This window comes from Podarcis liolepis, assembly GCF_965112155.1.
Source record: "Podarcis liolepis genome assembly, chromosome: 15".
NCBI lineage: Eukaryota > Metazoa > Chordata > Lepidosauria > Squamata > Lacertidae > Podarcis > Podarcis liolepis.
The window spans coordinates 13,889,986-13,914,746 of NC_139566.1; the positions used below are offsets into that span (position 1 = coordinate 13,889,986).

The window sequence follows — 24,761 nt, forward strand, 5'->3', positions numbered from 1 at the left end:
CGTCTTGCGAGGCATTCGTCTTGCGGGGCACCACTGTACTTGGAACAACCTAAGAAATTCTCCCTTGTTTTTCAAATTCTAAATCACATGTCCCCATTCAGATATCAATGTGTCCCTTTAGAACTGCTTTTTTTGGTAGAACCTTATGTGCAGCTGGCAATAAGACTGGAGGGAAATACAATTGTAGTCATATAAAGCCAATAAAAATATAATTTTTAAAGAACATAAAAATGTGTGACCCATAATTTTTTAGAAAAAGAATCATCTGTTCAGTGTGGAATTCTTTTCTGATAAATTTCAGCTTAGTTCTAGAGGGTACCCACACTCTGCAGGTCCTCATGATGGTGTTAACTTCTTGGTTTAATCTTCTGTGTTCCAACTTTCCTAATCACTCTACCTACACCTTCTATGACTCCTAAAATGTTTCCCTACCTATTCCTGATCTTTCACTAAAGGAGAGATAGCCCAGTAAAATCAGACCAAAAGTGATCAACTCTTGTTATAAACTCACACAATATTTTATGTCACTTTGTTTGTGGCAGGGCTAAGATGAGTTCTTCTTCAGTAGGATTTAATCTGAGCCAAGGCTCACCAGAGTTTGAAACACAGGTCTCAGCTCTGACATGGCTGAGGGCTTCTGAACATGTGCAGAGTTCTTCTCCTCCTCTTGCACAACTGAAAAATCACCATCAGCACGAAAACATCTGGGATTGCAGATATGGACTTGTAGAGGAGAAGGTGTGGCTTCCTGGTTGATTTGTAAGGCTTGTTGTAGTTTTGAAGTCACAACAGGACATCGGACTCTCCTTGGGAAAAGGTAAAGTTCCAGAAACCTCTTATTTGTTGTGTGTGTCTCCTTAAAGCCAGAACATCCCAGCCCCACAGAACACATCAGCTGCAGCACCCTAGATATTCAAAAGTATTAATTTGGCAAGTACACAAGCCCATTTCTTATGGGGATCAGCTCCAACAGATCAAGGACTTTTGCTTTTTGTAAACTGTCCTGAGGCAGGCTGAACTTTTGTCACATCCCAGGAAAAAGGCTCCTGTCAGCCCGTTTTGACCTCTATCCAACCAGTGTTGTTGAATTTGTGAGAGGAATGCATGAGGGGGTGGGGAAGAGGAAAGAGAGTAAATGTTGGGAGAAGGAACAAGAAATAAGGAGAAGGCCATTGGGGAGGCTATGGTGGGCTTTGCCATGTACGGTTTGCTCTTTCATCATCAAACAACAAATTGATCCTGGAGAGTCTAGCTGGGGATGAGAATCTTTTACTTTGAAACACAAAGACACAAAGGCTTTGGATCTTTTATCTGCACCCCCCTCCCCATGCAGTCCCTACAGATGCTTATTCCTATTCCTGTAGCTGGAGGGGATGGCTTCTTTGCCTGAGGCTACAATCCACATACCACACTTAATCTGGTTTAGTCTCATTGCAGTCAATGTGGCTAAACATGGTTTTATTGCAAGAGGATACTTGGTTTTTATAGGTGGGTTTTGCCTCACAATAATGCTTTAAATATTAATATTGCACATTTCAGATATTAAAAGGATTTGACTTAAACTCAGGAAATCTTACAACAGCCCTGTAATGTAGGTTACTATTATTCCTATATTGCAGATAGAGAGCTGAGACCAGGAGAACTGTAGTTTATCTAAGAAGACCACCTACTGAGTTCATGGCAGAGGTAAGCTTTGATCTAGATATCTCCAGGCTCACAGTCATATGGTCTGGAATAGACATCCTTCATTCACTGCAATTTTATAGAAAACCCAGGAGGTGTCATTGCCTAATAATAATAATAATAATAATAATAATAATTTATTATTTATACCCTGCCCATCTGGCTGGGTTTCCCCAACTACTTTATTATTTCATTTGAGAATATTCTATGTTGCCTTCCCATCTCAGAACTGCTCTGTGGTGATTTCTTTTTATTCAAATGGCATTTCAGTCCAGTATGGAGTGATAAGTGGGAAGGTTTTTCTGGGGTGGTCTCCCTTTAATTAGTAGCTTCCTCTTTGTCTCTTTCTTTAAAATCAAGTGTTTTATTTCTCTTCCCTCAATATCAATTTCCAGATGTGAATTTTTCACAGTTCAGTACTGTTAAAATACAATGCTAAAAAATAAAATATATAAAGTTCATGAACCATCTTGATAATACCTTGTGGAGGGAACAGGAACTGACTAAGGAACATCCTACCTATTTTAGAGAGGGCATGCCTGATGATTCTGGGCAGGGCACATGTGAAGATTAAAACCAGATGTATTGTTAAAAAAAACCCCTATTTTGCTTATGCAACCTAAGTCAGGCACCAGAGGGCGCTTGTGCTGTAAGTTTCCCCCCTCAAAACTAGACGGAAAAGGGGAGGTTCAACCGCTCCCTCCTTTCATGCTATGGTGGGGTGGGGGCAGGAGGTGAATTAAACTAGGAGGTGGTACTGAGTTGCCTCCAGGTCACTTAGGATGTTGCTGCTTGCTTTTTCACTGGGTCATATGACCCTGGATTCAGGTTGTGTGCCAGAGACCCAGTGTCACCTTTGGAGGAAATGTCCCTGAGACTGGAATTAGAGTCAAAGAAGAATGAGATCACAAGTTAGAGGACACCCTCCCACTCAGAACCCCCACCATCTCCTGTACTGCTTGCTGCTCTCCCTGCTGTAGTATCGTACAACAATATATAAGATTCTCAGCACTAACCTTTTAACATATGTGACCTTTTAACATACATTTTTACTCCTTTAACTCCACACATTTCTCTCTCATTATTAAGCTTGCGTCATCACCATCTCCTCCTATTGAAAGCACAAGGACCTAGTGATATCTTGTGATTTACCTAGGTCACACAGATTAAACCTGTGTTTAATTCCAGTCCTCTGCTTTGTGACTCAGCTTTGTTCCTCTGAATATTACCTGTATCCTTGTTTTGAATGTATTATATAGCACAAAGCATCATGGTTCCCTGTTAGCCTGCTGGAACCGAAACCCATTCAGAGAAGCATCAGAAGCAGTTAGTGGCTCCAGAGGCCCACAGAGGGGAAGGTGATGAAAACACAAAATTTAACACCAGAGGTGGGGAAACTGTGACCTTCCATATATTGTTGCACTCCAACTTCCATCATTTCTGACCATTGGCCATGCTGACTGGAGCTGATAAGAACTGGAGTCCATCAACATCTGGAGGGCCGCAGGTTCCCTACTGCTGCTTTTCACAACCTTTATAATTCATTGTGTGTTTTTTGCCTGAGTTCTGTAAGTGCAGCAGCTTTGCTCAGATTAACACAGTGGTACCTCGGGTTACAGACGCTTCAGGTTACAGACTCCACTAACCCAGAAATAGTACCTCAGGTTAAGAACTTTGCTTCAGGATGAGAACAGAAATCGCACGGCGGCAGCGGGACACCCCATTAGCTAAAGTGGTACCTCAGGTTAAGACCAGTTTCAGGTTAAGAACAGACCTCCGGAATGAATTAAGTTCTTAACCCAAGGTACCACTGTAGTGTCCTTGGTTCACATTATCTCTCTATCAGTTTATCTCATACACTGGAAATATGCATTAATCTTTATAAAGATGGAAATACTACATTTTTATATATTTGCAAATAGTGTTTTCCTGAACTTGTGAATATGATCAGAGCAAAATGCTTCATTTCTGAATGATTGCTGCCAGAGTCCTTAATGCAGTTTCATGTCTTTGTCTGCATGAACAGCCACAGCCTGCTTTTCAGTCCAAAGCTGTGGCCTTTTGATTCTCCTGGCCTTGGATTTTTGTGACAAAAGTTTTGAGGGTGCTCTTCAGCTCTCATTCCTTGGGTGTTATTTCACACATGGAAGCAGTTTCCCTGCAGCTAGGCACAAGTGCCTCAACTCTTCAGGCTCTTTTCTCCCTCCTTTTATGTTAAACAGCTCTTTGACCCAGCCTTCTGCCATTCTATACTCTGCCTTCCACCATTGGGCCCCAAACCACATCCCCCCCCCATCTCCTTTTCCAAGAATTGACCTTCAGTCCAGCTGCTTCCCCTCATTCTGCTCTTCCAAACCTGGAACTACATATTACATTTATAGCTGCAACAGTTCTTCTCTGTTGAGAACTACAGGCCTTTTTGCACTTCTTACGGCTGTGCCAGTTGTAGATCAAGTTGCTAACTGTAATATATGAGCACAGAAAGTATGGAGTGTGAACAACAGGCTGTTTCTCTCCTCTCTGTTTGCAAACTGAATATTGTTGGCTGATATTCAAAAAGCATTCTGGCCTAACTGATCCACACCACCACCAGGTTTCTTGTCCAGCATCTTTCCTTGAGTAGCATCCGCAGTCATGGCTTTTATTTTGTAGTTCTTTTTGCAGAGGTGCTGGTGGTACTATTTCCATTTCCAGCCTATTGTACCTATTGCTTTGTGAATGACAAAGCAGCTCAGGAAATGCAGGTATTCCTTCTCTTACTGCTGGTGGGGGGGGGGGAGTGCAGGAGGAGGGAGAGAGTGAGCTTCCTTGCATAGCCAGCTCATGTATCCAGTCTCCAGGGGAAAGGCCAAGGTGATGGCAGGAGGGGGGGAGGCTGCATTTCACTACATTGGCTCCTTTCCCAGGCTGCTAGAGACAAGCTCCTGTGTCCTCCTTCCGGAGGGGAGGCATCATCACCCTCCTAGTTGAGAGAGAGAGAGAGAGAGAGAGAGAGAGAGAGAGAAATAGACAAGCTCAGGCAAGAGGGACTAGTGGTTAATCCAAGAAGAACAATATTGCTCTCTACCCTGTACCTCTTCACCAACACTCCCCAGGGAGCAGATTGCTTCTTGCTGTCCGATTCTGCCACCCCCTCCCATCTTTCTTTTCTTTCTGGCATCATCCGTGGCAGCCTCCTACTTTCCCTTCAGGCCTCTCCAGGTTTGGGGTTTCTGCCAGTCAAATTCTATATCCTCTCTTGGCCAGCATGAATGGACATGGCCAGAGGGACAGGCAGCTTGGATCATATCTCTTGTTGCCCCCCCACTCCTCCTCCTGATGAGTAGAGCTGCAAGAGGATGGCTTGGCACAGCTTGACTGAAGGCGCAGCTGCCACTGCTGAAAGCTTAACCCCTCAAGCACCAGGGCATGGGGCTTCATCTCCATCTCCACCCTAAGGGAACAAAAGGGCAGACATTGTGCTTCTTGTGACAGTGGGGTGCTGTAGGTATGGGTGTCTGCAGGCGGCTAACTGACACCATGAAGTCCATTTGCCTGAGCAGACAATTTTTCCTACTCTTTCTTGTTGCCACTGCTATAGTTCTGCCACACAAACATGCAGGTTAATAACCTAAACTGGTGTCACTGGTGCTTGGGACTAGCTGGCTCCTTCCCCATCACATTGTTCTAACAAACATTCTTCACCCAGATAGGTTTAGGATTTGGGGTGAAAAGGGAAGCTTGCACTTCTCCATCCTCCCTGCCACCAAACACTAGCAACCCTCCGCCCCTCACCCCTCGCTCTCCTGGCAGAGGGGGAGGGGGAGGGGGAAGTGTCTGTCTCTTTAAGACTGTCAGGTTGCAGGGAGCAGATGGCATCTGCTTCCAGTCCTTGTTCTTTGTGTGGCTGCACAAAAGAGGGAGCCTGTCTCTCCTGAATTTACCCCCCCCCCCTTTGTGTTGGGGTGGAGCTGGGTGCAGGGAGAATGCAGCTGGGGGAGGTCTGAAGAAGGGAAGGAACCATATTGGGAGGGGGTGGAGCAGATTTATTGCAAAAGTAAACTTGAATTTTCCAGGCCTTTGTGCACTGGGAAAGGGGGAAGCCAGGGACTTATTTTATTGTGGATGCAGCCCCCCACTGCACTGCACAAATGCAACCTCAAACCTTCCCTTTCTTAGCCTCTAAACGATGGGGAAGTGCTGAAGTGGGAAGGTTTGCTGTAGCTGGAAAGCTGGGGACCATCATGAGGAAGGCAGAATCAGCAAAAGAAGAACTAAGTCATTCAACAAACCCTAGAAGTAGTGGGCAGTAGGCTTATGTGGGTGGGGAAAGATGGGTCTGTGTATCAGGAGTGGGAATGCTATATAGATGAACGGTAAAGCAGTGGTTATGGGTTCTACTTTTCTATAGAGGTGGATGTCTCTGTCACAGAGAAGGAGCACTGGGGAGGGATGCATAGGCATTGTGGATTGTTAGTGCATGTGGAATGGACATCTGAGTACAGGGTATACATGCAGAATACTAAATCCAGAGACATGAGAAGTAGTTCAGAGAAATCCATACATAGGTGTGTGTGTGTGAGAGAGAGAGAGATGGCTGTAAAGTATGTGGAATGCTTGGGTAGGAAACAGCTGTAGGCACTGGAGAGGGAGCATATAAATTGGGAACAGCATAGTCTTGTGTGGTGTGTGACTCTCTGCATTCAAGGTGGGGAGTGACACAGTTTGTGGTTTATGAGCAGGAAGGGTATGACTCTTTGTGTAAGGATGGAGTTTATGGAGCAGCAGCTGTGGAATGAGTGTAGCTTTGCAGCAGCAGAGTAAGGGAGGAAGTATGTGATGGCAGGCAGTGGGGAAATGTGATGGTATATGCATAGAGTGATGAAGTAGTAGCAACAGCATGTGACAATAGAGGGAGTGTGTGTGTGGCTCTTTGTGTGCCTAGAGAAGGGAATGCAGGATGTGGAGTGTGACTAGACTTGAGGGAGCATGGCTGTGCTTCTGGATATAGGTGGGAGAGTAGAGTTGTGTATCTGTGTGCCGATGGCGGCACACAGTGTGTGTACGTGACCCCAATCAGGCCCTTCCTCTTCCCTCTGCTCTGGGCAGTGCTACAGGCCAGGCACGCTCCCTGGAGGGCAATCAGATCCTTTAATCTTCAGCAGGATGGAAAGCGGCTGGGTCTGTTCAGAGCTCTCACTCTCCCTTGCATCAGTTCCCCCCACCCCTTGTGCTTTGGCTTTGATGTTCAGCTTCTCCATGTTGAAGCAGACAGACTTGGGCATTCACATCCTTGGGCTGCATTTGAGCATGCATGTGCAACGCGCACGCGCGCACACACACACACACATATACACACATGCATGCATTATTGGCACATGTTCTCCCATACATGTCCTATTATTCTGTAAATGCTGCAGGGGGAGCAGCTTGTGCACTTAGAAGACTGGAGAGTTTGCAACACTAGTCAGCATCTACTCTAGGCTCCCTAGCCTGCGGGTTCCTCATCCCACAGCCCCAGTGGAGGGAGGGCTGGTGGAGGGAGGAAGGGTAGGCGGACTCATGAACTCTGGGATCCCTGCTGACAGCAGGAGGTTTGAATGGCCTCATATGCGGTGAAGGGACCAGGCAGGCTACTCATTGGTATCTTCTAAATTTAGAGCCTGATTATAGTTTGGGGCTTGGAAAGAAGAGAGGAAAATACCCACCAAATAGAAATTCAGCTTGGGAGGAGGAGAGCGAAAAGCACATGCTTGCATGAATCTGCATCATGAGAATGCATTCATGATGTGTGAAAGGCACCTGTGCTCCTTATTTCTCTCTCACACTCTCAAACACATTATTTTTTCTTGTGCACTCACAGTAACTCCATATGACAGCTGCTCCTGGGTCAATTCCCAAAAAGAGAAATGCAATACAGACAATGTGTTGTATTTTAATTCAGTAACGTTTACTGGTGTCAAGCTGGAGCATGCAAGCTTTTGAGCTGCACAGAGCTCTTCTATCAAAGCAGAATTAATGGGGGCCAGAGTAAAATGTTTCCCTGTAATTCCAAAGCCACTGAAGCAATCTTTCTAATCCTGCATGTATATTCTATGTGTCTAAGTGCACACATGCATGAACACACACACAGTGTCTCTCCTTCTCACTTGAAGTCTCTGCCCTCAGTCAAACAAGGCAGCCGTGCTGGATTAACTGTTGGAACAGAAACACACAGTTTTGCTTTTCCCGTAGGAGCAATTTTCCATTGATTGTGTGGTAATTCATCCCACTTGAAATCAAGAGTTAGACACTTGAGTATTTGCTTTTCTGACTGTTGCAGTAGCAGGACAGTATCCCACTTTCCCTTCATGTCAGTCCAGTTCTTATGGGTGCATTGTGGCAGGGGCAGCATCTTCCTGGCTGGGAGAAAAACAGTGGCCAGATTGTGATAATGGTGGAAGTTGCCAGATCTCAGAACCCTACCAACAGTGCTACCCTGAGAGGGGAGTTGGTGTCTCTTATTTTTGAGCCAATATGGAAGCTAAACCCCAAGCAGGGCATTGAGCCAGCAGGGCTGTGCTGCTGCAGAGAGATACAAGCCACCCCACTGCTCCCATAAGCAAAGATTGTAGTCCTCTTGTCTTAGCCTTGTTGGCTTTCCCTCCAAATCCTGTGTCCTCCTGACCCCACTGCAAACAGAGTGGGTGGCAGGAACAGTGAGCTATAGCTGTATCTTTCTGCTGTTCAAAAGTACAGGGGCTCGCATTAGCTTTATCCATTGTCTAATCATAACCATGGCACGTAATCATAGCAAACCTCTTAATACACACAGATAGTCATCTCCAGCAATTCAACCATTTTGGGGCCTTGTCCTGACCCACTCAATTTACCCTGGTTGTATGATACGAGCAATAAAGGGGTGGTGGTAAAAAATAAAGCACTTCTTGCCTGGTTCTCTCCGCAGCTTGGCAACTGTCTCCTTCCTGGGACAGTAGCCTGGGCTCCTGCTCTCAACCCCACCCCCAGCATGTCACTCAAATAAAGCAAAGGGGGTGGGAGAGGCAGAAGTCCAGCAGGGAGTCAGCAAATCTGTGTTGTGTGGGAAGTGGGCAGACTGGCCCTTTGCTTTTGTGTTTGCAGCTGCTGCTATTGCCACCCAGCCTGGCATTCACATTATGGTCTTCCTTGCACCACTCCCTCTGCAAAGAGAAATGAGCAGTAGTCAGAAGGAAAAAGCTCCCCTATAACTTATAACTCCTTCTTACTCCCCAACAGTCTCCCTCATGCAGCCATTTTTATAGGGCTGTTGCTGTGTGTGTGTGTGTGTGTGTGTGTGTGTGTGTGTGTGTGTGCGCGTGTGCGTGTGTGTGTGCGTGTGCATATGCATGGTATACACACACACACACACACACACAGAGCGAGCGAGCGAGCAAAGGAGCAGGTGTCTGTTTAGACAATGCAGTTGCTTTGTCGTGCTCCAGTGGGAGGGCAGGATGGGGGTGGGGTGAAGAAGGGAAAGGGAATGGGGAAGAATAAATGTAAGAGCAGGATTTCCCCTGTGTGACTGTGACTGTGACTGTGGTAGACGGGTCTGTGTGCACGACTCCTGTATAGGCTGCTATAGTTTTTTTGCGGAGGGGATTAGTGTGCATGTGTGAATAGATATTTGAATGACTGACTGACAAGAGGATGTGATTTAAGAGACATCACTTACATGTGGAGTGAGAGTAGAGGTAGTGAACTTTCTGCTGTCTTTGTTGTGCATTGTGCTAAGGGTGTAGCTCATAGCTCTTGAAATTTTGGGATGAAGACAGAGTGAGAGAATAGAATGCTGGATTTGGTGTGGTGTTTGGGGTTGAGGGGGGAAATGGTTTGGTTAGTGACCACTGGGAATGTTTGTTTTTCCATTTCAGTTTCTCCCTTGATCCATTTACCTTACCCAGGCCTGCTCTGTTTTTCATGCCTTTTGTGACAGCATGTCATGCCGTTAGAGGACTGTGTGTCCGGTCCTTGCTGCAGGAAGCAAACTCCCTTCCATAGCTGCCTGTACTGAATGGATTTAGCCCTTGTCTGACTAAAACACTGTGTCCTCCTAGCGTGGTTAAGGCCTAAATAAAATGGTTTTTCCTCTGTTATGCAGCTGCTCATGCCAGCAGATCTAAACTGCCACAAAGGCTGAAGGGGCTTGTGGTGTTAGGTTTGCCGTGCTGCAAGAGGTATCAGTTTCATCATGTGTGTATTACACTGGCCTAGGTGCGTGTACAAATGTGTGCATATGCTCTACAGTTTTACATGCTTCCATGTCCCTTATTCTCATTGTTAGCCACTTGGGTTCAAATTCTAGCCCAGCCACATATATTGTAAAAACACACACACACACACACACACACACACTGAAAAAGGAGACACATCTGCTTACAGTCCAGGAGCCATCTAGATTCACAAGGTACACTTAGGAAAATCTGTTTCTCGGTCTCTAATCTCCAGCTAGGAATAACAACAATGTGCCTCAGCGAGCTTTGAGATTTTGTTGCTGTAGAAAGCAGAAGTTGTGTGCTTCTACATCCTCTTCACTACAGCTCTCCAATGCCACAAATCCCCCTCCTTTGTGTAGGGAAGAGAGAAGCCTGTAATGCTTCCTGGATGATGGACTACAGCTCCATATACCATAATCAATCAGGCACAAACTGTGTCCCCCCACCCCTTCTATACACAACTGTCCCCTCTTATTCTGTCCTCTCATGGATTCTATAAAATACAAATTAAAACCAGGTTCCACAATTGAGCTAAAGATGGGATGATAGCCCATCTCAGGACACAAAACCAGAGTAACTGCTCTCCTTTGCAGAAGCAGCCAAGATAGAAAACCCTGACCCCTGCATTCCATTCCAGCTAATTGACCAGGAAACAAACAAGACTCCAGAGACAGGGTGGATGGCCTCAGCTCCCAGAGTCCTCCCTCCCTTCCTGCCAGCTCAATCCCCTCTCCCCCCACTGCGCTCCTCACCACCTCCACCGTACAGGGCTGGAAGGCAGCCTAGGACCTGAGCTCCTTTGACACATCAAAGAGCTGCTACAAAGAGTCTGTGAACAAACAGAATTCCCTACTAAAATTCTCCCCTTTGCTTCCTCCCGCTTCCAAGCAGCAGGGTTGGGGAAGAAGCTATTGTTCCTCCTCTGCTCTCTCCTTCCAGCAGGGAATTTCTCTGTCATGTTGACAGTGCCATGCCTCTTTGCACCCAGGCGCAGTTTTGTCACCTTGCTTCTCTCCGCCACCCACCACAGCCCTCCTCAACCAGCCATTATTTTATAGCCCTGCTCTTTCAGATCTCCACAATATTTTTTAGCCCTCCTGAATCATTAGTCTGGCTGCCTTGGAGGCTGGTAGTCTATTCCCACAGTGAATCCTATTGCGAGTAAAATGACAGGAAATAAGAGAGGCTGATATTTATGAAATGGAAAAAGAGAGAATGCCTGAAACAACCAAAAAGGGAAAGCAGGGGGGCATCACCACATGAATTTTTGTAGAAATCACCGAAAGTTCTAGCAGGCTGACGGGAAATGTGGGGAAAGGACCTAATGTTAAGCAGGCTGGGGTAGACAGAGAAAGGATGAATAGAGGAAAGCATGGTAGAGTTTTTTGGGTTAGCAGCTGGTAATTGGATGGACAATTTACCTGGAGTCCTGGATCACCATGCGAAGGAGGGGTAGAGTTAGGTAAACCCAGGTCTTAAAAGTTAGGCAGTGTACACCCCACACATTAAAAACACACCCCTCCCCCCAAACTCACGAGAAGGGTGCTGGGAATTGTAGCTCTGTGAGGTGTAAATTAAAGTTCCCAGCACTATGAGTCGGGAGTGCTTAAGTGCTTGGTGTGTAAAGAGCCTAAATCTGTGGCTCCCTTTAAGGACCCTTTTCATACCTTATGCAATTCTTCCTCAGGAACTCTTACTCACTCTGGCCAACTCAGACTGAATGCCTATTGCTAGAAACAATTAAATAGACCTCCTCTCTCCTAGATAAGGTAAAGGTAAAGGTACCCCTGCCCGAACGGGCCAGTCTTGACAGACTCTGGGGTTTGTGCGCCCATCTCACATCTATAGGCCGGGGGCCAGCGCTGTCCGGAGACACTTCCGGGTCACGTGGCCAGCGTGACAAAGCTGCATCTGGCGAGCCAGCGCAGCACACGGAACGCCGTTTACCTTCCCGCTGGTAAGCGGTACCTATTTATCTACTTGCACCCGGGGGTGCTTTCGAACTGCTAGGTTGGCAGGCGCTGGGACCGAGCAGCGGGAGCGCACCCCGCCGCGGGGATTCGAACCGCCGACCTTTCGATCGGCAAGCCCTAGGCGCTGAGGCTTTTACCCACAGCGCCACCCGCGTCCCTCTCTCTCCTAGATACACATTGCCAAATACTTAAATCAGTTTGCTTCAAGTGGGGGATGGGAGAGGAGGTAGGGAAAAGATTGTCTTTGATTGGGAACATGGACACAGGACTAGCAAGGGGTGTGGCCTGAGGAGAGTCCCATGGACCTGAGTGTCTCCACGCAATGTTAAATGCACAACCACCATTCAGTTTAATCTTGAATGTAGCCAGGAAGTGGCTTAAATCCCCCACCCCCAACACTGACATTTGCAGTGTCACTTCTGTAAGACATACTACAGGATTGGTTTGAATCCAAGTGGCTACCTGATATGTTGTATTTTCCTTGTAAATCAGTTTATTATTATCCATCTTATAAGAGAAAAGGACTAGAATAATATTTTTAACTTGCGTGTAATGGGGTTTTTAAGAACATTTGCTTTTTGTTTCTTCACTATGGTATATATTCATAGACACAGGTGTGCAGGGCTGGCCCAAGACATGTTGTCACTGCAGGCAAAATGCCCTGCTGCCCCCCCCCCCCAGCAGATCCAGGTCCCTGCGCTCACCCAGTCCCTGCAGTCTAGCACTGCAACTGTACCCTCACCTGTGGCTGTGCCCATGCTGCCACCATGACACAGTGGCAAGGGTGCAGCTGCAAGGGCAATGGTGCTGTGATGGTGGTGCAGGAAGCCCTGGTGGGGCTAGCAGGCACACAACAATGGGGGAGGGGAGGGTTGGATCCGCTACCTGAAGCAAATGGCTTCACCTCGCTTTGTGCATGGGCTGCTCCTGTGGGCAGTAAACCTTGTGTAAGGGCTACCATTTTATCCTTATCCATGAGTGAGACCACCGAAGAGAATTTAGACAGAAGCAGCCCAACCATGAGGAAAGGTTAATTGGCTGCCTTAGGCAGCTGATTGTGGTGTGGCAGAGGAGAAGAGGGTCTGATCTGATGAATAGGACTCACAACCATTGGTAATTCTCTTACATAGGCTCCCCTGAAATGAATGCGAACTGCGCAAGAACATCAGTGTGTCGCTCGTGTTCATTTCAATGAGCCTAGTAAAGGGCAACTTCCTTCTCAACTAATTGTGCCCCTCTGTGTAGAGGGTGGGGTGAGTGGGTTCATTTGGGTTTTCCTAGTTCTGTTCTGCAGAATTGCAGAGCTATCCAGATTGAAGCTGTCTTCTAAAAAGCCGTGTGGTGGAGATAGTGATGCCAAGGGAATAGGTCAATCTGATACCTGTATAGGGGTGTGGACTTGTTTTCTCTCACTTTGGAACTCTCCCATACACAGCAGCCAAAGCTCTACATAGTGAGCATAAAATGACAGCTAAGTGAAATTTTGAGAGTGTTAGATGACTTCACAGTTATGTGTCTTATAAAGATGCTACTGTTCTGCTGCTACCAAACAGTGCCTTTCTCCTGGATAAGGAGAAAGTGAGAGAAGCCAGATTAGAGCAGAAGCAATGGAGGGGGAAGAGAGACTTTCCCACGTGTCTCCTGCTGGGAATTGAATATCAGCATCTCACGGCACCTTCTCCTCATTCGCTACAAGGGGAACAGACTTTCTCCATCCTTCACCCCTTTGAAGAAATGGGAATTCTTTTCTTTTCTCTCTTTTTTAAGACAGAGCAGCTTGTGCTTTCAGAGGACTGATGTGCTCCCTCCCCGCTCCTGACCTTTTCCTCCCTATTCTGCACATCTGGCCTCCACCCTCCCCTTTCTGCGCGCCTCTTGCCCCTGCGTGCCTCCTCTGGCCAGATGTGCAGGCAGGCGGAAGAGTCTGAGGGGAGGTGCTAAGGCAGAGAACTGGAACTACTTTCTCACAGCAGCAGCAGGAGCAGCAGCAGGAGCAGGAGCAAGAGCAAGAGCAAAGCAGCCACAGACTCATTGTGTGAGAGGGAGGGAAAAAGAGATGGTGGCGGCAGCAGTAGGAGACGGCAGCGCCTGCAAATAATCCTCCTCATGCAACTTTTCCTTTAAGTGCCTCACACGCACGCGGGAGGCTTTCCTCCTGATCCTTCTTCTCTTTCCTGGTGATAAAAACTGGGACTCTGGAGAGGATATTCCCTTTTTGTACAAGTTACTGCAGCTCTGAAGAAGAAAAGAAAAGGACTGATCTTTTTTTGAGGGGGGGGGGCTTAGGTAGACTTTTAGGGACCAAAGGACTTCTCCCCCTTTTACGTTTCCCTAGGATTTTTAAGGTGATATTTCCTCCCTCCGCCTTCTTTTTGCAGATTGGAGGATCTTAGCTGGAGAAGCAGCTTATTTTAGAAGTTATCTTTTTTAGGTTGCTGCTCCCCCAAACACACATCCTATTCCAGGTGTTAAGCTCCCCACTTTCTCAGAGCATCTCCTACATAACTTCAGCAGTACCGAGTTTCCCCTCATGGTTCATACCCATTACAAGGAAGTTTACAGTAACTTTGGAATGAGAGACAAAATTTCAGAGTGGGAAAGGAAAACCTGAACTCTGATCTTTCCTCCCTTTGCACAGAATTTACGTTTAACTCCTACCTTCACTGCAATGGATTTTTACAAGGGGCATTAATTTCCTCCTGTTAATGTTTTAAAGTTGGAAGTTGTGGCAAAGGGAGAGAAGAGACGGCGGAACTTCAATTTTTTAAAATTTAAATAACACACAAGTATTTCAGTTTCCTGAAAGAGGTACGAAGACTGGAAGGGGAAAATATATCCTTTCCCAGCCTGGTGGTCTGCTGGGACTTGGAAGATGCCTTCCGTAATGGAAAAATCAGGGATCCTGTCCAGAAGCCGGTCCAAGTCAGCCACCAACGGCAACCACCAGAACTCAGAAGATGACAGCAGTGAAGAGGAACACTCCCACGGTAAGCCAAGCTGAGCTACATGCTATGCTCACACGAGGAGTTATTAAAAGTGGCTGTTTCTCAAGACTTCATTGTACTCAAGGGGGTGGGAGGATTTGAACCAATGGATGCGTGGGTTGAAGGTCTAAGATGCCCCAGTTAAAAAGAGGGCTGAGAGAATCCACTGTGCTGTGCTGCGGTGGAACAAAGAGTTTGGTATCAGGGACCCTTTTGGAGCTGGACTTTAGGCCACTGAGCTCATGACACCAATGGCTTTAGTTTGGCTCTTTCCAATAGAGGGGAAAGGCCTTTATTAGGCTCACCTTGCCCTCTACTGGCCACAGAGTGAGAGTGGGTGTGGGAGAGGGAGAGCTGGTAACACAAATGTGGGGGGTGTGTGCAGAGAGAAATCTGGCTCCATGAGGGCTGTGGGGGCACAGCTGATGGATAATATATCTAAGAAAATGTTTGTTTTGGGGTGCATATGACAGCATGTGAGAAACATGTAACTTGGAAAACTGTAGTTTGTAAAGCAACAGAGATGGTGCAGGGAGAGGGCTAGGAGTGTGCAAAAGAGAGAGACTTATCCTGATTGCAGGAAGCAGATGATGAGCTCCTTCAGTGTTGTGACATGAGGCTTCAAAAGAAGAAAGGGGGGCGCACAGGTGTTAGTCTGGCTCAAGGTGTTCCAAAAGGTGAGGTGCTGTTAGTGAAGTGCATCTTCCCAAATGTCAGCCCAAGCATGTGTTATTCTGCTGCTTGGGATCCTTGAATAAAACAGTGTGACAGTTGCCAGATCACTGTGGTTGGAAGAGACACTTCTTTCCCTTAATCCTTTCTAGTTGCTTCACACTTTAGTGATCACCCACCTATCTTACCTCTGTGTGGTCAGACCCAGAAGCAGGATGAGGGTGGGGATCCTCTGCAACTGCCCCTTTCCTTTTTTCCACCTTCACCCATTGGCCAGGTTAACAAAGGAGCCAGCTGGGGGCTAGAATTAGAAAGTTGGTTTGGGTTTGAGCTCATAGCTTTATTGTCCCCAGAGCCCTCCCGTCATCTCTCTCCCCACCCTCCCACCCGAACTCTGTTATGATTTCCTGTACACCTCTGGCTTTGTTAGGCTTCCTCTTCCACCTCCCTCCATTCTCTGTGGGATGTGGTGGTGGAGGGACAACCCCCCGCCCAGTACTCCACATGTCCACTGGTGCACCTGCAGCTGAACATCTGCTCTAGGAGATATACAGTGCTGTTGATAGGGCTGGATAGGGAGAGACTTTTGTCTATCTGCCACAGGCTATAGATACACAACACAAGTAAAATCACCCTAGTCAGATTTCATTCTCAAAACACATTTTGGACAGAAGCTACCTCAGTGTGTCACCTGCATTTCAAGGTGTACAGGATAGTATAACCCTGATAGTATAACCATGACCATCCATCCACCAGCAGGTTTTGCTTTAGCTCTCTTGAACTGTTGGATAGGACTGCTGCCTTCTCCAGTTCTCTCTCTCCACCTTGAATATTGGATCATGCTCTAGTGAGCCGGGTAGTGATGGTGCATGGCCCTAAGGTGGTGTCATTTGTCTTTGCCAACTGACACCCACCCCTCACCCCACCCTGCCCAACACCACCCTAGAGCTGCCAGATGCACTCGGGGGAGATGCAGATGGTGCCCCCAAGATATATCAGGAGAACCATGCCCCTTCCTGCACATGGCCACATGAGGATCCCATCACTGCCATCCCAGAAACTGCTCTGTAGGGCACAGTGTGGGTGTTTCCCAGAATGGATATGGAGCCCTTTCAGCAGACACTCGGCCCCCAGCCCAGCATGTGTTTCTTGGCCCCTCTGCCAGAAAGTGAAAGCTCAGGAGCTCCTTGGCATGACGTTGGCTAAATGTTTCCAGATCTTGCCTGCCGTTCAGCAGCTGCTTGGGTTTTTTTTTAAGGAACAGGAGTTAGCAGAGGGTGGTGGATAAAAGACTAGGCTATCCAAAGTTATAGTGAAAATGGTGCATTTGCTGCCTGGGAAGGTTTCTCAGCAGTAGCCTTTCTCTTGATGTTTCCCTGGAGGGCTCCCAAGGGTCCTTGCTTCTCAAGTGCCAAAGTGCTTCGGGTGGTGGAGGATATGTGCACTGAGTGTTTGTACCAAGATCTTCCTTATTCATTTGGAAGGCTGCTATGGCTTGCTCAGCCATTTATACTGTTGCCCCCTTGGCCACACTGCCACCACCTTTGAGGATGGAGAAAGGCAGTGATAGAAGGAACACACAAACACTCCACTGCAATATCTCAAGTAGAACCAGGACTCCTCCCAACCAAAACATGCAATTGCCCCTTCATATACAGTAGAAGTCTTCCCCCAAATACTATGCTGGACCACTGAACTTAAAAGCAGTAGAGCGTCTCATTCTGCTTCCTGCAGTCTCCACATCCCTTGGGAATGTCTCTGGGCATTTGAGGCTATTCAGGCAGGAAGCACCAGCCAAAAGTGAAGGGATGATCCGACTCCTCTCTTGAGGGCTTGTATCGCTGTCTGAGCCAGCCTTTGCCCTCTCTCCCTTGCAGCAGCAGGTCCTTCAAGCTTGTCTTTCTTGTTCCCTTACAGACAGCATGATCCGTGTGGGAGCAGATTATCAAGCTGTGATTCCAGAGTGCAAACCAGGTAAAGGGGGGGGGGGCACATATAAGCATTACAGATTACAGGAGAGGGTTAAGCAAGAAGGCAGTCATGTTCCTGGCTCCTTCAAATAAAGGCTCTGGCTTAACAGCCCTGGTGGATCATTGCATTCTGAGTCCTCCTCCTTCCTAAGTGGAACCTGAGCATTTCCCCCTAAGGTGAACAAGGGCGACGGGTCTCACCCCCACCCTGCTGCACCAGATGGCTTCTCTCTGACCATCCCCCTCCTGCACCTGGCAGCAGCCCGAAGCTCTAATGCAGTCACACTCTCTTCCAGTGCCAAATCTTTGGCGCCTCCTGCTTACAACCACCCTGGCAACGCGTAGCTGCTAGTTTCTGGACCTGGAGGCTCCACCTGTCTTTGCTCTTGGTTCCGGGGTGAGTGGGGCGAAATTATATGTACCTCCTCCCCACATGCTGTCCAAGAGTGAAGGGAGGGGTCCACCAAAGTGTTGGATAATGTGTAATACAGGTGGGGACATGAAGACACCTACCAGGAAAACACAGTGAAAGCTGACTGAGCTGGGGTAGCTCGCACTGCTGGCTAGGATACCGGAGAGAGGTTGTGTTTGTGTGGACACCAAGCCATCCACTGCTTGCTTCAGCACAACAGCATTCCTCTCTCACCACCTTCATTTTCAGCAGCAGCAGCAGCAGATGAACCTATCAGGAGATCCTGTCCAGAGTGCTTAAAGCTTTCTCTTCCCTCTGTCTTTGTAATTCAGAGAGCCCAGCTCGCTACAGCAACAAGGAGTTGAAAGGGATGCTCGTTTGGTCTCCAAATCATTGCGTTTCTGATGCCAAATGTGAGTTGCTCCTCCCTCTTTATTGTGTAAAAAGTGGAAAGGCCAGGTCAGATCAATGGCTGGGGCTGGGCCCTGCGCACTCCTGTGGAGCTCTCCTCCCTTCAGGCCATGTTGGATGTTCCAACAGCCTTTGCTCCCTGGCCTGGATTCTGAACCAGTTCCAGAATCAACCAAGAACCAGCCTGGCTAAAATAGGGGTGGGGGTGGGGAAATGCATTCCATCTTCAGCTGGTAACAGAGCCTCTGATTGACAGCTCCCCCTTCCCCCCCTCCCGGGACTCCTAGAAGCAATTACCGAGCGGCTGGTGCGCTGCCTCCGGCTCCTGGGTTATTAATCTGGCTGGTGCAGGCAGCTGGGGGGGGGGGAGAGAAATGGTGTCACTGCCTATGCTGAAGCAGAGAGGCCCAAAGTTGGGGGTCCGCTTGCCCAGGTAGTGCTGTCGCTTTTGAAGAGGGCGGCAAAAGATTGATGCATGGCCAATTGTCACCCCAATGGCTTTGTCATTAAGGGTTTGTGTGAGAATATATCACATGTACATAATATATTTTACAGCCACACTTTCCACTTCTATGGGGGATGCTTCTCCCCTCCTTCCCAAACATGAATTCACATGGGACTGGCAGACACATCTCTTGGGCAGTGCTCTTGTAACACAGATGTAGTGTGTGCTGGACCCTCTGGCCACATGCCTGCTTTTATGTTCCTCTAGAGGGCACACCGCAACATAGCACTTCAATTTTCTCCCCTCTTTGCTAGCAGGAGGGGCTCCTCACCGGAAGCCCCAAAAGTGGTTGTGGATGTCATGGAAGAGGAGATGATCACTGCCATCCCCACCGGGCAGGCAGGCAGGCTAGTCAACCACCGAGGGAAAGAGATGTCAGAGGACGAAGCATCTACATCTTCTCTGTTTCCCTCCCCCAGCACTGACGCTTGCCTCTTTCTCCCTCTAGTGGACAAATATATTGCCATGGCCAAGGAGAAGCACGGATACAACATAGAGCAGGTAGGAAAACCAGAACAAACTGGATTCCCTGGGTGGTGCTTCAACAAGTTTTACTTGGAGTAGACTCATTAAAATTACTGGACCTAACTTAGTGGTGGTCATTAATTTCAGTGTAAATCTTAAGTTGAATACAACCCCTTGTTTCTTGACCCTAACTCAACATTTCTGAAATCCTACAAATTCTCTAAGAGCAGAGAAAATAACACAAAATTAGACATTGTTTGATCGGGTTAAGCAAATTAGATTTATTGGACACTTCATTCCATTTAGCATCAACTTGTAAGCCAGTAAAAGCTTATTGGAAACAATGCTACCCAGTCTTAAGATAGGCATTTTCTCATAGCAAAAATGTGATACCACAGGACCAGGTGAGAGGTTGAGAGATACATTTAAGAGGGATCCCTCCCCCAAGAGCTGACAAACATGCCATTCCATGGCCAAATGTAACCCTTCCTAGCCCATCTCTCTTTCACTGATCTGCTTGCCATCACTATCTTAACCTTGTAAGGTTATCTTCAGAATTGCCAGAAACTTAGGTATCGCCAGACTTTCAGGAGCCACATTTTCAGGAGTGACATTCCATTGCTGGGACAGTCACTCCTCTCTCTTACCCATTGCCTTCTTTCCCCCAACAGGCTCTGGGGATGCTGCTGTGGCACAAACACGATGTGGAGAAGTCCCTGGCTGACTTGGCCAATTTCACACCATTCCCTGATGAGTGGACGGTGGAGGACAAAGTCCTGTTTGAGCAAGCCTTCAGCTTCCATGGCAAGAGTTTTGCTCGAATCCAGCAGATGGTATGCGTTCCCCTCTTGCTGGTGTTAAGTGGCAGGGTGGCTGGGGTCCAAAGAACAATCATCTTCTCACGAGTGTCCAGTGCCAGGTTGGTCTCGTCAGGCCCCTTCCGCAGCCCCACTGCCACCTCCTGGCTGTTCTCTGGGTGAGCAGTGATGCAAGTGAAGGAGGGGAGCAGCCTTTCCTCACCCTCTTGGCCCTGGTTCAGTTGGCCAAGAAGAAGAGGGCAAGGAATGGGAAATAGGGACAGCAGCAAAGTGGAGGTAAGGCTGAGGGTATCTTGCATAAGTCCCCCTCCAAAACTTGCAACCAGATATGTGCCTATATTGACAATTTACAAAACTGTTTTAAGGCCTGCTCTTTGAAATCCTGGGCTGGCTGCACCATGATTTTCCCGTTATGTATCCCCTTTTTACTCTGTATGGGGAGCCAGCTTGTGCAATTATATGGGCTGATGGTTGTTTCTGGACCAGATTCCCCATTTCACTAGTCCCATTCTGGCACCTCCTGTCTCACACACACAATATACGAATGACCCAGTGCCACAGCTCTACTCATTAACTCTGTATTTGAGCATCACTCCATGGCCTAATTACATGCCTATTAGAATTACCTTGTGCCACACAGTAATTCAGGTTTTGGCTGCCCTCTTCTACTCACCGTTCCTCCTGCGACTCCTTGCTTAGCTTCCTGATAAGATGATTCCCAGCCTGGTGAAGTATTACTACTCCTGGAAGAAAACCCGGAGCAGGACTAGCGTGATGGATCGGCAGGCCCGCAAGCTGCTCAGCAAGAAGGAAAAGGATGACAGGTCAGAGACCAAGAGTGCATGTACGTGGGGCGGATGGGCTTAGCAGGCTCGTGAAGGAAAGGGTTTATAGCAGAGGTAGCTGGGTGGCTGGGCCTGTCACAGAGCCAATAACTTTGCCTTCAACCCCAAAGCAGTTTCATTAGTGGGACCCCACCAATTAATGAAACACTACAAATCAGTTTCTGAGGCAGGGAGCCTGCCCAAACTCAGTTAAGCTGAATATAATGTCAAGATTTGCCCATAAAACCAATTGCAATCTAGCAAGGACAGAACCAGGCAAAACATTGATGGCTTGGAAGTGACTACCTTGTACACAATTATTGGGTGGACACAGCCTGGACTTCTAAAACTCCAAGACACCTGCTTGTGCTAACCACTGCATCACTGTAAACTTGTTTTAAAAAAAAACAAAGTACGTGACAGAATTCCAAACTTTTCTCCTGCAATTTAAGTCTCTCCCACTGCATGGGAAAAAGTGGGGGCACAAGCAGAGATGGCCAGAAGTTCGTTTTCTCCAGTGAAGCCGAGCCAGGATGCAATGAACAGCAGTAATTACTGCCTCCCAGAAGAGCTCAAAGCAAGGATGGCAATAGCCCAGTAGGGGGAAGAGACCTATTTGGAGAAACCAGAAAAAGACTGCAGGAGAGGCAAGTCATATTCTGGAGCAAGCAGAATAACTTCTAATGTCTGCTGCATTTCCCCTACAGTAATGATGAACTGGAGGAAGGACGGCAGGCTAGTGAGGGTGAATTTGATGCCATGGATCCCAAGAAGGAGGTAAGGGGAATGGCCACTAACAGGTCTAAACTAAGGGTAAACAAGATAAACAAGGGTCAACATGGTTCCAGTACCTTCAGCGGCAAGAAAACAGGCACTTTGTCATGAAAGTGTTTTTTGGTGTGTGTTTTTTAAGTACAGGGCACACAAAGTCTTGAATTTATCAGGATGGAGATATCATGTGCCAAGGAACATTAAACCGCTTAGAAGAGCTACAACTGAATGACAAAAGGAACTGGGTGGTAGAGGACTGGCTGATACATTAACCTAAGGAAGATGGGGTTGTAACCAGTGAAGTTCTACCTGGGGGGTCGACCCACTGAAATTAACGAACCTAAGTTAGCCATGTCTATTAACTTCAGTGGATCTGTACTGAGTACAACTAGCACTGGATACAACCCAAGGAGTTACCCCTGCCAAGACAGATTACAATCCAGCTCCTCAAGGAAGCAGCATTAAAGGGCATGGGAGGAAGAGCTGCAGTGGAGCAGTAAAAACCATGGTAAATTTGAAGGGAGGTCCTGTTCAGTTTTCTCTCACTCATTCTCTCCTCTCCAGCCTAGTTACCAGAAGCCCCTGAACAGCAAGCCAGGGCCTGTGAAGAAGGAGGTACAACTGTCACAGTATCGGCACCACCCACTACGCACTCGCCGGCGTCCTCCCAAGGGCATGTACCTGAGCCAGGAGGACATTACCGGCCTGTCTGCCAGCCCAGACATGGCTGTTCTCACCCTGCGCCACCTGGACTCCCAGCTGGTTTCCCTCAAGCGCCAGGTAGCAAAATCCTAAGTGTGTACACGTGGTCACAACTTGCTGCCTGCCTGCCTCCCTCCCAATGAGCATGCACCGCCCCTTACGGAAAACCTGTTCTCCTTGTCATCTTCCAAAGAATTTGGGCTCTTCAGACTATGGGGGTGGGCAAGGGAGCTGTTGCCTCCTGACCTTCCAGTCTCTGTCCATACTAGGTACAGAGCATCAAGCAGATCAATAGCAGTATGAAGCAGGTGCTAGAAGGTGGAATAGACAAACTACGGCCACCGGAGGTGAGTGTGCATGCGCAGGCAAACTGCCCTTTTTCTGTAGTGGTAGTTTCCAGATTTCTCTGTTCGGGGGAGGCATAAGAGGGAGGGAGGCAAAGCTCAGACACGCTCCTTTTCTCCCTTGCAGACGAACATCAAGTTCAATTCACGCTGGACAACAGATGAACAGCTGCTGGCTGTACAGGGTGAGCCTTCAAGGTCCAGCAGGTGGGAGCCCATGTAGCAAAGAGGCGACAGGCTGCCTCCTCTTAGCAATGCAGGGCTGAACTAGGAGAGGATGGATGGGTTATTCCCCTCCGTTGTATCAGAGAAGAATATTGGTCTTTGGGATTTGAGGGCCAGAGTGCAGGTTATGATCACCCTAAAGTGGCACCAAATTTCTCCACCATGGATTGGGGGCCTGGAGACACAACAGTAGGTAGCTGGCTTGCCAAATGGTGGCATTTGGTTATGTGGCGGGACGGTGCAAAAATCACCTCTCTTTTCCTGCTCAGCCATCCGAAAATACGGCAAAGATTTCCAGGCCATCGCAGAGGTGATTGGCAACAAGACAGTAGCCCAGGTGAAGACTTTCTTTGTCAGCTACCGGCGCCGGTTCAACTTGGAAGAGGTGCTGCAGGAATGGGAGGCTGAGCAGGAGGGTGTGGGGCCGGCTGCCCCCCAAGGTAGCTCCCCTTCTCAGGACCAAAAGAGCTCTAGCGCTTCGTTAGCAAGCAGTGAGGAAGAAGATGAGGTGAGGAGAGGGGCTGCCCCCAAGTACCAACACCGCACAGACCTCTTGAGCGTCTCCAGCACTGAAGGCTCTCCTTCTGCCCTTTTGCAGGTACAGATCACTGCGGTGTCCCGTTCCCTGCAGCAGCAGCAGCAGCAGCAGCAACCGCCGCCACTGCCCCCTCCGCCGCCACTCCCAGCGTCTCCCCGGCCACCACCTGCTGCCCTCTCACAGCCACCCCCTTTGCTGAGGCCCACACTTCCAACAGCACCCACGCTGCACCGCCAACCCCCACCACTGCAGCAAGGCCGCTTCCTGCAGCCCAGACTGTCGCTCAACCAGCCGCCACCCCCGCTCATTCGGCCAGCCACCTCGCGACAAGCGCCCCGCAGTGGCCAGCACCCTCCATCACTCCTTGGTGGGATAGGAGAGCCCCCTCCCCCCTCCTCCAGCTCCCTCTGAGGAGGGGTTTAAGAGTGCTTCCTTTGACATCTGTGAGCCTGGCTCTACAACAGTCACAGCTGGGATTGGTACAGTCCTCCTCTCCCCCCACAAGTTGTGCGTTGGCTGTGGTGGTCATGAAAAGGGAACAGCGGAAGGAGGGGCTTCGGGGTCCCAAGTGTCATCTGACCCAGTTCAGGTAGCATCCAGAAAGCTGGCAAGGAATCCCAATCCCCATGTACATTGGGGTGGGGGTGGGGTATTTTTTTTCTTGGGAGGGGAGGGAAGAGAAAGGAAGTGATAGGACTAGTAGCTTGGGGTGGGTTTGGATTATGTTTACACTTTTGCAGGATCAGTTGCGTCAGTGCCTGTGAGAATCGGGGATTGGGGGGAGGGCAAGGGGAGGTATGTCAGAGTTGACACAGGTGGAAGCTTGGGGGGAGGGGGAGGAAGGAGGGGAGATTTACACCTGATCAGACTGGATGCAGAGGCAAGAGTGCTCCCAAGTAAAGATGCCCCTCTTTCTGTAGCAGCAATTTCCCTTCCTCTCCAGTTTCTACATGGAGATTTGGAAGGGGGGGGGAGGGAATGAGTGGCAGCTTGCTTTGCTCTGTACTTGCCTGTCCACCTTGCCAGGCAGGAGTCCCTGGCAGCAAAGATGTAACGACTCCCTAAAGAGTAGGATTGGGCAGTCTTTTGTGTACGATTCCCCTCCAAGGCCCCACCCATTGCTGGGAGTCTTTTGTTGTTGTTGTCGTCCATGGAGCATTTTCAATAAAGGTATTTTGTTACAACTGGCTGGTCTTTCCACCCTGTGTCTAGCTCTGGAGGCAATGGAGCATGGGGAAAGTGTGTGGC

General features: G+C 48.4%; 1 protein-coding gene across 4 annotated transcripts; it reads left to right on the forward strand.

The window, feature by feature from the left end:
• The first annotated feature begins 542 nt into the window (after positions 1 to 542).
• RCOR2 (REST corepressor 2) lies at positions 543 to 24,697 on the forward strand. 4 transcript variants are annotated; one of them, XM_083477797.1, is made up of 13 exons: positions 13,398 to 14,859; positions 15,437 to 15,533; positions 17,446 to 17,502; positions 18,243 to 18,323; positions 19,275 to 19,327; positions 19,963 to 20,124; positions 20,809 to 20,933; positions 21,641 to 21,710; positions 22,269 to 22,484; positions 22,676 to 22,753; positions 22,878 to 22,935; positions 23,245 to 23,483; positions 23,574 to 24,697. In XM_083477797.1, the coding sequence occupies exons 1-13, from the start codon at positions 14,830 to 14,832 to the stop codon at positions 23,922 to 23,924; spliced, it is 1,617 nt and encodes a 538-aa protein (XP_083333923.1). In that variant the 5' UTR covers positions 13,398 to 14,829; the 3' UTR covers positions 23,925 to 24,697. The 4 variants fall into 4 exon arrangements, with proteins under 4 accessions (XP_083333925.1, XP_083333923.1, XP_083333924.1 ...); XM_083477799.1 differs by lacking the exons at positions 13,398 to 14,859; positions 15,437 to 15,533 and adding exons at positions 543 to 817; positions 1,620 to 1,686 and having other exon boundaries at positions 23,245 to 24,697; XM_083477798.1 differs by lacking the exon at positions 15,437 to 15,533.
• The last annotated feature ends 64 nt before the right edge of the window (positions 24,698 to 24,761 follow it).